The 17,772-nt window shown below is 36.1% G+C and overlaps 1 protein-coding gene across 3 annotated transcripts in view; it reads left to right on the forward strand.

The window, feature by feature from the left end:
- The first annotated feature begins 440 nt into the window (after window positions 1-440).
- Window positions 441-17,772, forward strand: part of LOC149796537 (sorting nexin-25-like) — a 100,032-nt gene continuing 82,700 nt past the window's right edge. For 2 of the 3 annotated variants that reach the window (XM_089961238.1, XM_089961240.1), the window contains exons 1-5: window positions 441-759; window positions 3,798-4,076; window positions 10,321-10,484; window positions 11,942-12,076; window positions 17,226-17,404. In XM_089961238.1, coding sequence (XP_089817364.1) covers window positions 3,852-4,076; window positions 10,321-10,484; window positions 11,942-12,076; window positions 17,226-17,404 — 703 coding nt within the window. In that variant the 5' untranslated portion in view covers window positions 441-759; window positions 3,798-3,851. The remainder of the gene's footprint in view (window positions 760-3,797; window positions 4,077-10,320; window positions 10,485-11,941; window positions 12,077-17,225; window positions 17,405-17,772) is intronic. The other variant, XM_089961239.1, reaches the window with a different exon arrangement.

Here is a 17,772-nt window from a genome sequence, read left to right on the forward strand (position 1 = left end):
AACAATAATAGCTGAAAAAGTCACACCGTATCCTTAAGTTAAGAAATTTGCAGGGGCCAATTTACGAAACTGGACCCTGCCACCTAACAGAAAGTACCACTCTTTCATAATCCACCAATCACAGCTTGAGTTGTTGTGTATTCTGAATACACTGTTCCTACACCTTAATGCTTAAGCTCCGCCCACCTGGGGGTTGTACAATGGGTGCAGTTTTATCATTAGTCCGATGGTTTAGTCTGGTTCCCTGCTTCGTATGATTTCTGCTTTGCACTCCAATATACGAACAGAATATTAAAGGAACAAATATGCCGCGGTCAGATTAACTAGATCTCTTCATATGAAGCTATTTATGTCTTTTTTCTTCCACATAACAATATAGTGTCGGTGTTCACCTTACTTCATACAGCGGAGTTGAACGCAGGAGCGTACGAAGCAGGAAACCAGTCTAGCTATGGTTCTGCTAATCGGAATACATCGTATCTTTCTCCGTGTTCAGATTGTTTCTGGGAGCAGACAGGTCCTGGGAAGGCCTAGTTCACACGAGACACGTCATGGCAAGGCCTGGGTCATACGAAAGTTGGCGACCTGATACTATAGTTGCGTAACGGGAAAGAAACGAATCTGTAACGGAAGCAGAAAGGGATCGAAAATAGGTTATTTTAAAGCATAACCTCTGTGAGTAGTGGAGACGACGCCACCGATGATGTTTTAAGCTTTAATTCAATTCAGTTATGTCAACAAAGATATAACATTTGACAGGTACACAGACAACAACACAAAATACCTGGTTTACTCGAAAAGAAACGTCAAATAAAAGCCATACATCAATTTACAAATAGCTTCTACTTGCATGAAAAGCTCCACTTTAGGCGCGTATCGTTGCTTACAGTTTACCTATCAGTCATACATGTTTTACTAAAAAAAGAAAAAAAGATTATGCGGTTGGACATTTCTCCATTTTCGCGCGACCTGTTTAATAATGAAGGCTGATATTTCAAGCTAAATTTCGAGGGGCGTAATTTAATTTGATATCGATGTTTTTCTCGAGCATTCGACTCAAAATTTGACGTACTATTATATCTAAAAGAAAAATCTGCGTTAATTCATAAATAGGCCGCTCGAGAATGGAGAGAAGTGTCCTCCCTTGTAGTCTGTTGTACATGAAGGAGTGATAGGTAAATTGTAAGCAACAGTATGGGCCCCTTTGAAAAGTCTCATGAAAAATAGTATCACAATTTACTGACCACACTGATACACAAAGTAACAAATGAATGTCAGTATTTTGTAAAGAAGGTGTTATTGTGAGTGCAAATGGATAAAATGAGGGCTTCCCTCAGTATTTGAAGCACATGGGATCGTGTTGTTACTTACAGTTTACCTCTACATTATGCAAAATAATAGAAGGGATACACTTCCTTTTTCCCCACAACCTAATTAAGAACTGACACTGATATTTCAATCTAAATTTCACATAGTATAATAAACCTGACAATTTTTTATGTCAACACAAAGTTTAACTAACAATTACCTATAAGGAATGCCATTCCATTTCCCCATGTTACTGCTCAACATGGCCATGATTACACCTGCTTAATGTCTATGTGGAAAGTGCTGAATGGAATACAGTCTTCTCACAGGCTGACCAAACATCACATACAGCACCTACTGATAACAAGATTGTAAACTACTATACAAGCCCTGTGATTTGAAGCATCACTGTACCATGTGATATAAAGTGTTAAGTTGATTGGTGCAAACTTACTGTGAATAAGTAAACTTGACAATATGAGCCCTTTCACTGAAATATGATCTTTTTCAGACCTGACTCTGGGTGTCAGGATAGTGTGGACTTGAATTAGGAGCTGCTTGGCCCAAGATAAGTTGGCCTAGTTTGGGAGATCTTGGACCCACAACATTACAACTTTTATCTGTCCATGCACATAAGAAAGGACAGCATAGTATTCAAGAACAAAAGCTGAACTCACTTTTATATGAGTTTGGATGGAAAGGATACATTTGGCAATTATTCAGCTTTATCATAACATTATTCTATTGCATCACAGATGATACTAAATGAAGCCAATCACAAACAAAGCCAACTCAAGCTAAGTTTAAGTCAGAACAAAGACCTTTTGTCCATATCTTGTCATAGTTAACAATGTCCACCTTGCAATAAGATTTATGGCCACTTTTTGTGGAGTTCACTTTAGTGGGATGCTAGACATTCTCTTCACTTATGTTGCTATGGCAACGATACTAGGTTCAGTTTATTTTCGTGTAATGCTTTGATTGTGGACTTAACAGTGCATTAACACTGAAGCTGTATCTAAAATCAACATGCTTCATAAGAATGCTTAAGTATGTACCATATAATCTTGATGATAAAGAATTAGTCCAATTTGTCTTCAAGGACTGATTCAGATTGGCCATAATCAAAGAGCATGGAACCCACATGAATTGGGTTTGAGCATGAGTTATCCCAAACCTGGGATCATGGTTCTCAATAGAGGTGTACCCATGGGTTTTGATGCTCGGATATATATTTGACCCATTTCTGACAGATGGAAATTCCAATCTGCATTCTTATGATGCATGTTGATTTTAGATACAACATCAGTGTTAATCACCATTGATTTGCCTCTGGCATCCTTTCCTACAAAGTACATGCTGTCGCAAACATTACTGTATATGCCAGTGATTGACAGTTGATGGACTACTGTTTACAACTTATTCAGTAAGAATTTAGCAGACTTTGTGCTGATTAATATATTTTATACTGTGGAATTACTCAAGATTACATGATGAGATGGACTAATTTTGTTAGATACATCTGTGGACTATTTAGTCACAGTAGTTTAATGAAATATTTATTTTTTTATCCCAGAAGTGACCTGCCAGTCATGTAATTTGAAAAAGAAACCCATTTAGAAAAATATGGCAATGTCTGTCTCACTGTCTGCTTAAATGTTACTAACAAAATACTTTACAAGTGTTTATCTTTATTTGACATGAGACAAAAACTCTTAAACATCATTTTGTTTCATGAATAATGAACAATCCCAGATATGAGCTAATGGACTTAAAAAATATGACAAATGGCTTCAGTTTTGAAATCTGTTGAGAACCTCGGGGGTGACTTGCCTTGAGCTAAATTGTTTTTGGTCTGAGTTGATCAGTTTATGATGGGCTCACTTTGAGAAAGTGATATTATTACTAAAATTTTGAATTAAAAAAATGAAATTTAGCAGATTTCTAATTAATAAAATATATGACAACATTGATGGAAGATAAATTAAAATTTGCTTGTTTTTTTAATTGTTTTAGCTTAAAATTTGCTAAGTTTGGGATTTCTTTAGCTTAATTTATTACTGCCCTTAAATATTCTCATAATTGTGGGCATCCACATTGGTAGAGCTTTCAGAAAATAAGGTAAAATAAACAAATTGGCTTTTAATATTGGTTGCATTAGTCTTAAAAATGAATTTGGTCTCAAAGCTACTCATTATGAACCCAAACCTCAAACCTATCGGGAAAATTTCTGATCCATTCTGCATCTACTTCTGCTGAAAACAGAGTTTCCTTTGAATAATAATATAATTGATATGGGATGATTGTGCTGTTGAATATTATCATCTTGCCTGGAGTACATGGGGCTTGCTAGCTTGTGTAATTGTATGACAGTCGTTATCAAAATATATATCTATGAGTTCAGATGCATAAGTCTGTAAATGTCTTATGTGGGCTGCATAGTAATTTATCAACTTCATTTTAACTTAACTGCAGTTGTTTCATTTCAGTGGATTTTTTTGCCTGATGGAATGGGAGGCATACATTATTGAAATGACAGCAGAATGAATGTTCCAAGAGTCTGGATTAGCTGTGCTGTGGTGGTAATTGGAGTGCTCTACTACTATGACCTCCTTTTCACAGTGTTTACAATAATTGCCCATGTTGTTATGGCAGGAATAGGGGTGTATCTTGGGGTATCATGGAGTCTCATCAAAGGTAAAAAGTACACACCACCTACCCCCACCAAGGAAGTTAGCAAGGCCAGGATTGCAATATTAAATCTTATTGTAAGTTTAACCTAGTTAAAATGTTTTTGCAATAAATGGTTTTTATTTCAGCTATAACATCAGTTCGCAAAGTTTGACTATAAAACTGGGTTAATAAACCACTTGATACAGTACATGCATCATGGATTTGGATTGTCCACTCTGTATCTTGGTTACACTGTGAAAGGGATTAGGCAGAATTAGGTTTCCCTGCCATATCTGGTGGATACCCATCCTATATCACTTGACTTGGTCCTAGATTTTGATGCTGTCAGAGGGCTTTATGACACCTGTTGCTGATTTTATTGCACATACAACATGAGTTGACACACTAAGCAAACATATGTGTAACACTTCACATGGTACAAATTACCATGGCAGGTGTCAGTTTCACACCTCCTCAATCAAGAAGAGCATTGTCATATTTTTCAGTGGTATAACTAGCAAATACACAATGGTGTATGTGCATAGTATAGATTCTTTTTTACAGTTTTTTAAAATTTCTTGGATATCTTCACACTTGTGTTCTGTGACAATGCATACATCAGATAATTATCAAGCTAGAATCCTTTTCTAAACTGCAAGTACCTACAAACAATACATACATGTAAAAGCTACATTTTATTGGGTATCAAGCAGTATTTTTTTGATGTTTATTGTCAAATAATGATATTTCATGTAAGTGCTTCCTGTACTGATTTTATGTTTTGATAGCTCCCCTTTCATTTTCATACTGTTTTAAAGACCTACCTTTACAAGATTATTAATGCATTAAAAAATTAGCCACCTCCTCCATCTCGTTACAAATGCATATGATATTCATTTAATGCATTGACCCTTTAGATAAGATTTCCAACAAGTACACCATGTATTTAAATAATTTACCTAACAAAATAAATGACAGGAGCCCTAGAAAGCATTGTTGTACAGGTTTACTCAACCTGTAACTGAAAGGAATATGATAACATGCAAAATTTGAATAAAGGCAACACGTCTGGTGGATTGGCTGAGTGGAGATGACTCTGCTCACTCATTTTATTCTGGCAGACAGGAATTGATAACATGAAAAGTTTTAGATAAGAGAAACACAGTTTGATTGCCAGACAAGTGGTAGCCCCAGCTACTTAATTAGATTACACCTTAAAGGGATTTGATGCACAAAACATTTGAATAAAGGCAACACATCTGATGCATTATCAGGGCAGGTACTATTCCACCTACTCATTAGCCTTGTTTCAAACATTGGATGTTTGAAACATTTAACAAAGGGCAACATAATTTATGAATCACCAGAGAAAACATAGGTTGGCCTTCCCATTAGCCTCCAGATCAAAGGAATTTAAAGGAGACCAGAAACCAATGGAAATATTGGATAATAATAAAGGTACTATAGCAGTAAACCTTATTCTGAAGTATCATCTGCGACCGAAATGCCAATATTAAAATATTGGCCTATCTTCTAGGAGCTGAATTTCCGTGACCTCGTATGCAAAATTTCCACGCCTATTCGGTTACTTTCGGGATGTGACGTCATAGTAGCGACTCCAGCAGCCCAAGTGGGAGTTGCCAGAGTAAAAGACAATACCGTTTTGCGTTGCTTACGGGTGTAATAAAACATTAAGAAAAGCCAGTGGACAACATTTTTTTTTCTTTTCCGAAAGATAAAGGCATACTGAAAGAATGGATACATTATTACAGACGAGTTGATTTCAAAGCAACACCATACAGCCCTATGTGCTCGTTACATTTCTCAAAGAACTGTTACGACAGGGATTCAGAAAAAATGGCAGCTCAAGGATACGCAAATGCTAGGCTTAGACAAAAAGTTGGCTCTGTTCCAGATATAACGTTGAATATTTTAAATCCTGGGAAAAGTGTTGAACGTGCGAGTTACGAAAATAGGCAGAAGGCCGAGTAAGTGACCACAAAATGCAACAATCAATTCACAGATCTTTTATCTACACCAGCAGTGCTAAAAATAAATCTGATAGCCCGACACCCTGGGTCCCTCTGGTTTTAGTTCCGGCCCATCCTGTATTCAAAATGAGGTGCCCGTCAGGCTTGTCGAAACAAAAATTGTTTGCCTGAGGAAACTTTGATCGCGCTGGTGAAATTAGTAAATGTATTTTCAAGATGTTGACATGCATGCCTTAACACGGCACAATCTAAATGAAATCAATACTGTCCAAGGTGAAATTTAGATTTGATTTTAATCAAATGGAGGCTTTGCCAAAAATAATATTCTAAACCTGTCGTGTTTCGAGAAAACACAATTTTCAGTAATCTTATAAAAATTAGAAATTTAAAAAAAAATTCATTGTATACATGTAGTATGTATAAACGGTAATCTGTAATGATTGGAACTGATATAAAATTATTCCTTGGGCAGTTTAAATAACAGCGATTAAAAGAAAAGAGGTCAAAGTTTCACATTAAATGGCTGACAATAGAAACTGGGGGGGGGACTATTGACCCAACCCCTTGCCCCAATGTGCGAGCGCCCATGGGACGTACCTTTTCTCCATGTGATATGCCTTATTATTCCTCCAGGACAAGCCCATTTTGCATATTCTGGTCAGCACTGTTTGCTGAACAAAATATTTATTCAGAATTAGTTCTTTAGGGCCACATATACTGCATGGTATATTTTGTTTTATTCCTTTTAATTTAATTATGGTAATTAAACTTTACATATACGGTCGAGGAATGTCAGGTGTTAACTGGCAGAGTTTCTTTGGCGGAAATGGAGATGCGATTTTTGTTTGCAGAGAAAATTTCACAGTGATCATTCATTTAAGCTAATTGGTGACAATTGTATTCTTTTAATTTTGTTATACTATAGTACTGTTGTAGTTGTTTAAAAACATCTGAACTTTACTTGAATAATGTTTAATTTTCACGTTCTATTTACTGAAAAAGAAAAAAAAAGAAAAAAAATGTTGTGTGATATTAATTATTTCGTCCAGTGCCGGATTTAGACGTGTGTGCGTGTGATTTGAATTTTTAACGTAGCTTTAACAATTTTTCAGTCATATCACTACGATGTCTGCAGTGTGGCAGCTTAGACTGTGGATTGCATACGTTATATCTATTTATAAACGGTTTGGGGTTGGTTTTTTCTTCTGACAAATGAAAATTGACAGACATAATGTAATTATCAGGACTTCGCTGCGAAAAATTTAGAGATATTACGAGATCGAGATGTAGATGAGGAAATACCCCCAAAATCAGGAGGTTTTTCTCCCGGCTTGAGAGTTGACAGGTATGAACTGTCCGGGCTTGTGGAATTTCAGTTAGGGCTTGAGTTTATTTAAGTCACCTGCCCAGGGCCTGTGCCTAAAAAAATTCTTTTAACACTGACCAGTACAGTACATAAACTATTATATCAGACTGCAGATTCAAGTTTTGAATGTGCAACCCAAATGTGGTCTCCTTACGTCTGCCTCGCTCGCCAATGTTTATGTTTGTATTCGAGGACTGGCTAGTATTGCGTCACGGTACCACATGATCTGTCGTCTCATTAAAACTCGGAAAAACTCGGCAATTTACGGAATCGTGGTATCTTCCATGCAATAAAATCACTACCTGCTTACGATATTTAATTTATAAACATGTCAGTCGAATTAAAATCTGTAGAGAATTACATATGTAGAAGGAAAATTTTGATTTCTAGTCTCCTTTAATACATGAAACATCTGGATAAGTGCAACAGTTAATGTAGAAATCAAATCATGTTATATGTATTTGAATTTTTGCTTTGTTTACCTGCAATCATAAAGTTGCCAAACTATTCTGACAAGCCTGTTGACAAGTTCTCATCCTGAATATAATTACACAACTATTCTGACAACCTGGTGACAAGCTCTCAGCCTGGATATAATTACAAACCTGCTCTGACAAGCCTGGCAACAAGCTTTCAGCCTGGATATAATTACAAACCTGTTCTGACAAGCCTGGCAACAAGTTCTCAGCTGGGATATAATTACACAACTATTCTGACAAGCTCTCAGCCTGGATATAATTACAAACCTGCTCTGACAAGCCTGGCAACAAGCTTTCAGCCTGGATATAATTACAAACCTGCTCTGACAAGCCTGGCAACAAGCTGTCAGCTGGGATATAATTACACAACTATTCTGACAAGCCTGGCAACAAGCTCTTAGCTGGGATATAATTACACAACTATTCTGACAAGCTCTCAGCCTGGATATAATTACAAACCTGCTCTGACAAGCCTGGCAACAAGCTTTCAGCCTGGATATAATTACAAACCTGCTCTGACAAGCCTGGCAACAAGCTCTCAGCCTGGACATAAATACAAGCCTGCTCTGACAAGCCTGGCAACAAGTTCTCAGCCAGGATATAATTACACAACTATTCTGACAAGCTCTTAGCCTGGATATAATTACAAACCTGCTCTGACAAGCCTGGCAACAAGCTTTCAGCATGGATATAATTACACAACTATTCTGACAAGCTCTCAGCCTGGATATAATTACAAACCTGCTCTGACAAGCCTGGCAACAAGCTCTCAGCCTGGATATAATTACACAACTATTCTGACAAGCCTGGTGACAAGCTCTCAGCTGGGATATAATTACACAACTATTCTGACAAGCTCTCAGCCGGGATATAATTACACAACTATTCTGACAAGCTCTCAGCCAGGATATATTTACAAACCTGCTCTGACAAGCCTGGCAACAAGCTCTCAGCCTGGATATAATTACACAACTATTCTGACAAGCCTGGTGACAAGCTCTCAGCCGGGATATAATTACACAACTATTCTGACAAACTCTCAGCCGGGATATAATTACACAACTATTCTGACAAGCTTTCAACCTGGATATAATTACACAACTATTCTGACAAGCCTGGTGACAAGCTCTCAGCCGGGATATAATTACACAACTATTCTGACAAGCTCTCAGCCGGGATATAATTACACAACTATTCTGACAAGCTTTCAGCCTGGATATAATTACAAACCTGCTCTGACAAGCCTGGCAACAAGCTTTCAGCCTGGATATAATTACACAACTGTTCTGACAAGCTCTCACCTGGGATATAATTGCACAACTATTCTGACAAGCTCTCAGCCGGGATATAATTACACAACTATTCTGACAAGCTCTCAGCCTGGATATAATTACATGCCTGCTTTTATAAGCCTGGTGACAAACTCCCAGCTTGGATGTAATTAAATAAATCTTCTGACAAACCTGGTGACAATCTCTCAGCTTGGATGTAATTAAATAAATCTTCTGACAAACCTGGTGATAATCTCTCATCTTGGATATAATTATGTAAATGATCTGACAAGCCTGGTGACAAGCTTTCAGCCTAGATATAATTACACAACCTCTCTGACAAGCTTGGTGACAAACTCTAAGCCTGAATATAATTACATAAATACTCTGACAAGCCTGGCATGAAGCTTTGAGCCTTGATATAATTACATAATACTGATGGCTAACCAGTGATAGAAGCAGTAGTGAGCTATTATTGGTTTAAGTCTGTTTAACTGACAGTGGGTGGGGGGGAGTTGGTGATCCATCAATTGGACAGCCATACATAGTGGATAATGATATTTGGAAACCCTGTGAATTGTCAGATTTAAGTAGGGATAATGTAATGTCATTAACTAGTTTTGCTTACATTAGAAATATATAATATATTCATATATATATATATATATATATATATATATATATATATATATGAAATCTTACACTTTGTTCAAGCATTTTAATTAGCATCTTATTTTTATCATTAGTGGATATAAATTTTAAATTTTTGGGAATTATTAGATGCATGACCTGTGGATGTGCAGATTTGATCAACAAAACATGTCTTATATAACTTAATTGCCTCTTTTTGATTTCTAGAAGTGATTCTATTACCAGCCCAGGCCAGCCTAGACTGGCTTCCATTATGCTTCGTTTGGAAAGCATCTTAGCTTTATCTCCACAAAATGATATACCATAGCCAGAATTGTTACAAGTTCTGTTAAAACCAACCTGTAAAAGACATTACAGATTTTTCTCATGTTCATTTATAAACTTAAATTGTGCTGATACATTTCAGTCATAAATGAATTGCCTTGTCAAAAGTAGGTGAATTTAGAGGGCATTTTATGTGATGGTACATGTTTGTGATTTTAAAATGTCTTTTTTTTGTTGGACCAAACACAGTGCAATGGAATGCATGACTTTTAACATTGCCATATTTTTCTTTTGTTCCATCTTTCTTTATTTTGCAGGAAAAAAGAGCAGAAATGCACCCAGATTTTCAGAAAAAGGTGGTGATTTCACGTAACATGGATTTGGCCATCCAGGAAGTATTAAACCTCGTCATCCGAGATTTTGTGCTGAGTTGGTTTCAGGATTTATCAAGAGACCAGGAAACCATGCTCACATTTCTCAAGTGAGTATGCTCAAGAAATCTCCAAGTCAGCAATTGAATACAGTTTAACTTGACATGAGAGACCATCCTTGTGCTGACAAGAAGTGATCTCGCATGGCAAATGGTCTCATTACAGGTCAGAATACTAATTGATTATTCAGGGCATTGAAAATATTGTCTCTCATGACAGTGGTTTTACAAGGCAGTTTTTAGCGTATTAGTTACTTCATTGTGCACACCATGTAAGAGATTGATATAATTACCTGTGCCAATTACATAAAATTATTCTTGTCTAGTTAGGGTTTATGTAAACATTGGCTCCAGGATCCTCTGTGCATAATACAAAGTAGTCATAATTTTTTAGTAACTATTAGCTTGGAGTTGGAAGAAGGCATACAATCCTTAGCACAAGTCACAAACCTAATTTCACCCAAATAGTATGAGCTTTGTTAACTGTCACTTGAAGTGTAGTAAAATACAGTTAATTCTTACTTAGGATTGCAGGTTGCTTGATAGAACATGTTTGTGAGTTACTAAGTTTAGGACCGTTCCGGTGGCCTAGTGGTTAGAGTGTCCACCTTGGAAACGGGAGGTCGTGGGTTTGAACCCCAGCCAAGTCATACCAAAGACTTATAAAAATGGTACTAACAGCTGCCTCACTAGGCACTCAGCATTAAGAGGTTAGTGTTAGGGTTGGTCGATCTTGTTTCAGGATAATGTGACTGGGTGGGACATCATGCTACATGTCTGTTGCATGATGCCCCAGTGCTAGACATCACTATAAACTGCCACACTGCAGACATTGTAGCAGTATGACTGAAAAATTGTTACAGCTACGTTAAAAATTCAAATCTCTCTCTCACACACACACACACACACACACACACACTAAGTTTAGTATATTCTATTGATACAATCGATAAAGATGGTTATGCAGAAAGAGAAAAGTGGGGGTGTTTATAAAACACATATCCCCTTGCACGGTCTCTTCATCCCAGTAATATCTGTGATGGAATAATCTCTCACATGGATTAATATATGTACATCCCAGGGACTAATGCATATCTGTAACAGAGACTAATACATATCTTTGACAGGGACTTATACTTATCTGTCGCAGGGAATAATCTATCACAAGGACTAATAGATGTGTATCATAGTGACTAATACATACCAATGTATCAATGACATATCTGTCAAAGGACTAATTCATATATATTACCATTACAGTAGTTAATACATATCTATTACAGGGATTAATACTTATCTACCACAAGGATTAATACATATATATCACAGGGACTAATACATACATATGTTTTGATTTAAAATATTAATTAACATTCTCAGTTTTTAAGTGTGATATTTGTGGCTGAAAAAAAGAATGAACCAGTAAGAAAAGTATGAATATGGCATTGTTTCACTACAGGTTCTAGCTGTTTTGTAAAAAAAATTCACAAAATATCTTGGGTTTGCAGGGCTGACATGTGGCAGGTAATTGAGGCACTGAGCACAAGCTTCAGCAAACTAGATTTGGTAAAGCTGTTGACAAATGACGTGGTGAATAGACTTAATACACACTTCAGAGATATTCGACTTGCAACGAAACGCAGGTAATACAGTAAAAATATTAGCATACATGTGTTAAATCTTAGTCTTCAGTGAGATTTTTTCCCCCATCATTTCAGAATGATTTTCAAAAACTATATATAGTAAATTACAAACTGCTTGATAAATTTAAAAAAGATTTCACATTTTTATAATTTAATTCTTGATTGCCATACCACAATTATAGTGGAATCATTGTATTGTGATGAATCAATACTTTTTCTGTACCAATACACATATTAATACGAGAGGTAGGGAATCGATACAAAATGATACTTTCTGTTTGCAGGTTATTTTAATCTTCATCAGTCATGAATAATTATTAGTCATTTGCTTTGTTATTCCTTAAATTGAGAAATCATCTGAGACAATTGCTGCAGGCAGTGGCATTTATTTGTATTAGTGAAAACACAAAAGACTATTGAGAACACTCCTTCACTTTCTACAAATTAACACAAAGTGACATGTTTCATAATCTGCCTCACCTATCCCCATGCCAGTTGCATGCTAATTATCTTCTCCTTACATATGTTCAACATAAAGGAGACCATCAAAATGTATTCCACCTATATTTGGAAGTTCATTAGTAATCATTTAATAACTACTTTTGCGCAAAGTTTCTGTGTTTCTGTGTTGGTTTGTATATTGTCTTCTTTGGTTAAATATAAAGCTAAACTACCAGTGTCACAGTGAAATCTGTTCCACTGAATTCTTTGTGGTGGTCATTGTTGTAAAGAAAATAATATTGGATAGATTTTTGAACTTGTAGAATCAATTATGCAAACATCACTTTTGGTAGACAAATGAAAGATGGTTTTGTATTATTACTTACAAGATCAATGCTATTTACAGGCCATTATAGCAATGTTATTTACAAGCCATTATAGCAGTGCTATTTACAGGCCACTATTGCAATGCTATTTACAGGCCAATATAGCAATGTTATTTACAGAACATTATAGCATAGTTATTTACAAGCCATTATAGCAATGCTGTTTACAGGCCATTATAGCAATGCTATTTACAGGCCATTATAGCAGTGCTATTTACAGGCCAACATAGCGCTGTTATTTACAGAACATTATAGCATAGTTATTTACAGGCCATTATAGCAATGCTGTTTATAGGCCATTATAGCAATGTTATTTACAGGCCAATACAGCAATGTTATTTACAGAACGTTATAGCATAGTTATTTACAGGCCATTATAGCAATGCTGTTTACAGGCCATTATAGCAGTGCTATTTACAGGCCATTATAGCAATGTTATTTACAGGCATTATGGCAATGTTATTTACAGGCCATTATAGCAATGCTATTTGCAGGCCATTATAGCAGTGCTATTTACAGGCCAATATAGCAATGTTATTTACAGAACAATATAGCAATGCTATTTACAGGCCATTATAGCAATGTTATTTACAGGCCATTATAGCATGTTTCTATTATTAAAAATATTTAGCATTTTGGACTTGGCCTTTCTTTTATATGAAAACCTTGTAAGCATGATTAAGCAAAAGTCAGTTGAGGCATACAAAAGAAATTTGGCAGTGTTCTTTGTATTATTATGCAGACATTCAGATTAGATTTTCAGTTATTTGCAGTTATTTAACTTTTTACTGATTTTAAACTTTTTGAATGAGACTGGGGGGGGGCAAATATATTATTTGCTCAATTAAACAAAATTCACTTGATGTAGACTGATAAAATATGTTTGACATTTGTCTTTATAAGTTTATTGTTTTGTTGGTCTGCAATGTATACATGGGTTTGTAATCATCCCATATTGTTGCATGAGAGGATCATGGTAGTTGAGTAGAGGAGAGATCAGTGGTTGCCTCTTTGGTGCAGCACTTTATTTTGGCCTCAATTTTAGCTCGGTGATTGGTCATAATGGCCCAATCTTATCAATCAGTCAATCATCTTGTCATGTCAAGCTTCAGCTGTAACTGCACAATGCATTCAGGAAATTTGTGGAAGCTACAGATTCATTTATCACAGCTGGCAAATCCTAGCATGACAACTAGAGTGGAGGAAAAAAATCCACATTGGCAAAAGCTCAAGATAAATTCAGAGTCCTCATGCCACCAAAACCTGTTAGCAGCCATCTAAACATATATCAAAGTAGATATATCTCTGAATCGGTTTAATCGTGTGTGTGTGTGTGTGTATATATATATATATATATATATATATATATATATATATATATATATATCTTATATATATATATATATTTTTAATTCCCCACTTAAATTCAGCCCACCAGATGAGTATCAGCCTGCTGGTGTCATTGTTAATGCTTGTTCTAAACCAAACAATGACAGGATTAGAAAAACTGCTTGACTTCCCAAAGGATTTGATGATCCCATCAAACTGTTTAACAAGTTTGGGAGTCTAGAGAGTATTTACATGGGGAGCCTTCTGATATGGCACCAGGGAAGTCATCAAGAAGTGTCCCATACTCCCACCACATCCATATAAATATATGTAATACGATATTACAACAGAGGATTAAAGACAAATATCGATGAATCAATCTTCAACTTAAGGAACATGATTCAACAGTAGCATGAGTTAATTTTAGAGTCTTTACTACATACAATAGCTGCGCAAGAAATACTGTTACAGCTGGTGAAGGAGTGACCATCATCATAAAACATTAAACTACTCACAGTCAGGTTGGTCTCTGAATAGGCAATAGCTATCTGTGTGTCTTTATCCAAAATCCCAACTTTCTTTAATAGATCTCCCTCCAAGCACTACAATAAACCAATCTGACCTTGGTTATCTTATTGAAAAGTTTTCAGCACCTTTAGTTCTGTTTAATGACTTTAACAGCTTGCTACTAGTCCTTGTATGTATGGTCCATTTCTTTTACCTGACTTCTGTTGAGGAGTTGGTGATGACCCATGTGGTAGTGACCACTTTCCAATATTTTTAAGAATTAATATTCCCAAACCTCAAGGGCAAAGGGCAAAGATGGAAATTGAACAAAGCATATTGGAAGACATTTATATCCCTTTTCATGTCAAAACTGACAGCCAGTCCTTTTGACAGTGTAATGAATCAACAGTCCTTTTGACAATGTAATGAATCCAACAGTCCTTTTGACAATGTAATGAATCCAACAGTCCTTTTGACAATGTAATGAATCCAACAGTCCTTTTTACAATGTAATCCATCAGTCCTTTTGACAGTGTAATGAATCCATCAGTCCTTTTGACAATGTAATGAATCCAGCAGTCCTTTTGACAATGTAATGAATCCATCAGACCTTTTTACAAACAGGCTCATGGATGTTGCTGAGAGATACAATTCCGAACACAAAAAAAAAAATTTCAGTGCCAGTCGAACAACCAAAATTCAGCATGATCTCTATATACAGAGCTAAAGCTCATAATAACATTAGAGATAATAAGACAACAATATGGAAATATTACGTCTCTTGGTTGAACTCCAGTAATCAAGTATGGAAGAAAGTATAAAAAAATCATTGGCAAATATTTAAAAAAAACCCATATCAGGCATTTAAAGAAATCTGATGAAATGGTCACAAATGAATCTGAAATCTCAGATAAAACTTTCTCAGAGAACTCCTCAGAAGAAAATTATTTGGAATACTTCTGCCATGTCACAAATTTGAAAGAAAAGGTTCCTTTAAATTTCAAATCGGCTAACATATGCTAATTACAGAAAACTTTCACTCAGATGTTCTTATCATGTGCATGACACTACAGCTGGAACAGATGATGCCTTGTTCTAACTTCTGAAACACTGCTTAACAGCATTAAGTACTGTTAAATATTTTCAATAAAATTTGGGATGCTGGTGAACGTTTAACAGCCTTGTTGAGAAGCAAGAGTGATTCCAGTACCCAAACCTAGAAAGGATCAGATCAACCCTCCCAACACAGCATTAACAAGTTGCATCTGCAGATGTGTGAAGCAGGTAATAAACAGTTTCATCACACTGGTATCTTGAATCCAACAACCTACACTGGGCTGCTTAATGTGGATTCGGATACCAGAAAACTACAATTGACGATCTTGTCAGACTTGAACCATTTATAGTTGCAGTCTTTTTCAACTTAGATAAAGCAAATGATACTACAAGGAAGTATGACAATGAGCAGTTAATTTAACATAGGTCTAATTGGACACCTGATGAACTTTATTTCCAATTTTTTGAAGGATAGAAACTTGAGAGTTTGATGATGTATGGTACAAGGTGTCACCTTCTGCAAGCTATCCTCACCTACTTTTGTATGGTAGCGGTTAGGGAAACATGTTTTTCTGCTTTCAAAGACAGATCTCTACTAACTAAATATTTCAGTTAATGCTGAATCCTGCTTTTCTGCTGGTTTTTGTTTCAGAAATTGAGTCCCATGCATCAGTAATTTGAACTACACAAAATATGTTACAGCAGCAGTACAAGGTTTTGGAATCTTAAATTTGTGTTGTTTTCACTGAAAAGGCCGTCCAGTATTTGATCAGGTTTGGCAGTTTGAGTCCTCGTTTGTCCCAGACAATTTAGCCTGTCAATGAAATTCACTAAAGTTATCAGCCACACAACATAATACATAAATCTCTTCCACTGTCTTTATGTAACATAATTTTGAAGCAAGTCTTCATTACATGCACTATGAATCCAGATAACATCTGACTGCCACCTGTTTTTTGTATTGTCAGGATAGTGTCTTGAGATGAAAAAGCAGTATCTACTTTTGGCAACCAGTCCATGTCAAAGGTAGTCTCATAAATCGGCCCTCAAACCAGAATTGATGCTGGTGGTATCAGTACAGGTTTGGGGACTGATTTATCAGTCTGTGCCAAATGTACTTGTAGTATTGCCAATAAAAACATGTCTCTCAAAACGATATTGGAGTTTTACATGTGTAATACAATCCACCGATACAGGGGTCAAAATTATGATTTTTGTCAATAACCCCCAGGATTACCAAAATAATTTTTTTGTAATCCTGCCTAAATGTCACCGAACCAGTTAAAATTAAACAGAAGCCAGATTTTTATTATTCATTATTTTCAGTACAAATAGTCATGACCCCTCCAGGCACAGATAATTTAAGTCACTGTATTTACTTTGATGCAATTACGTCTTTAGAAAATTATCATCACATCCTATTCTTGTAGAAATAAGGAAGCAGGTGCAAATCCCACTTTTGTCCTTCACCCCTGGCTAAAGTCTGATGAAGATGAAGAGGCCTTTATAAGAAAAGTCAGTGAGACCCTCCTTCTTCTGTTGCTTCCGAAGACCTACACTGAATGTCCACCCATCTTACACCTACTGCGAGAAATTTTCACCACAAAGGGTAACCTTAGACAAGAGTAATGTTATATTTTCACACAAAATGGCTGTCTGACCCCCTCCTTTAAAGAAACATTTTGCTATCGAGATGTGTCTAATCAGGCATTCATTGGAACTTTCCAGATCAGTGTGATATTCCACATTCTCAAGCTGGAATAATTTACTTAACCGATTCGGCCCCGATCCCGTCTGTAGGCTTGTTGAGGCTGTACCCTATTTGCAAGCTCTGCAGCATCAAGGTCATTTAAGATACACCATCGTGGGGATTATTACAAAAAGATACCAAATAATTTGGAAGTTCTAGTTGCACTACAAAATACAGAGGGAAAAACCTGATTTTTTGGACCCATTTTTTTTTTTTCACCGAAAATT

The sequence above is a fragment of the Sinohyriopsis cumingii genome, chromosome 6 (genome assembly GCF_028554795.1).
Source record: "Sinohyriopsis cumingii isolate HCF-2022 chromosome 6, ASM2855479v2, whole genome shotgun sequence".
Taxonomy (NCBI): Eukaryota; Metazoa; Mollusca; class Bivalvia; order Unionida; family Unionidae; genus Sinohyriopsis; species Sinohyriopsis cumingii.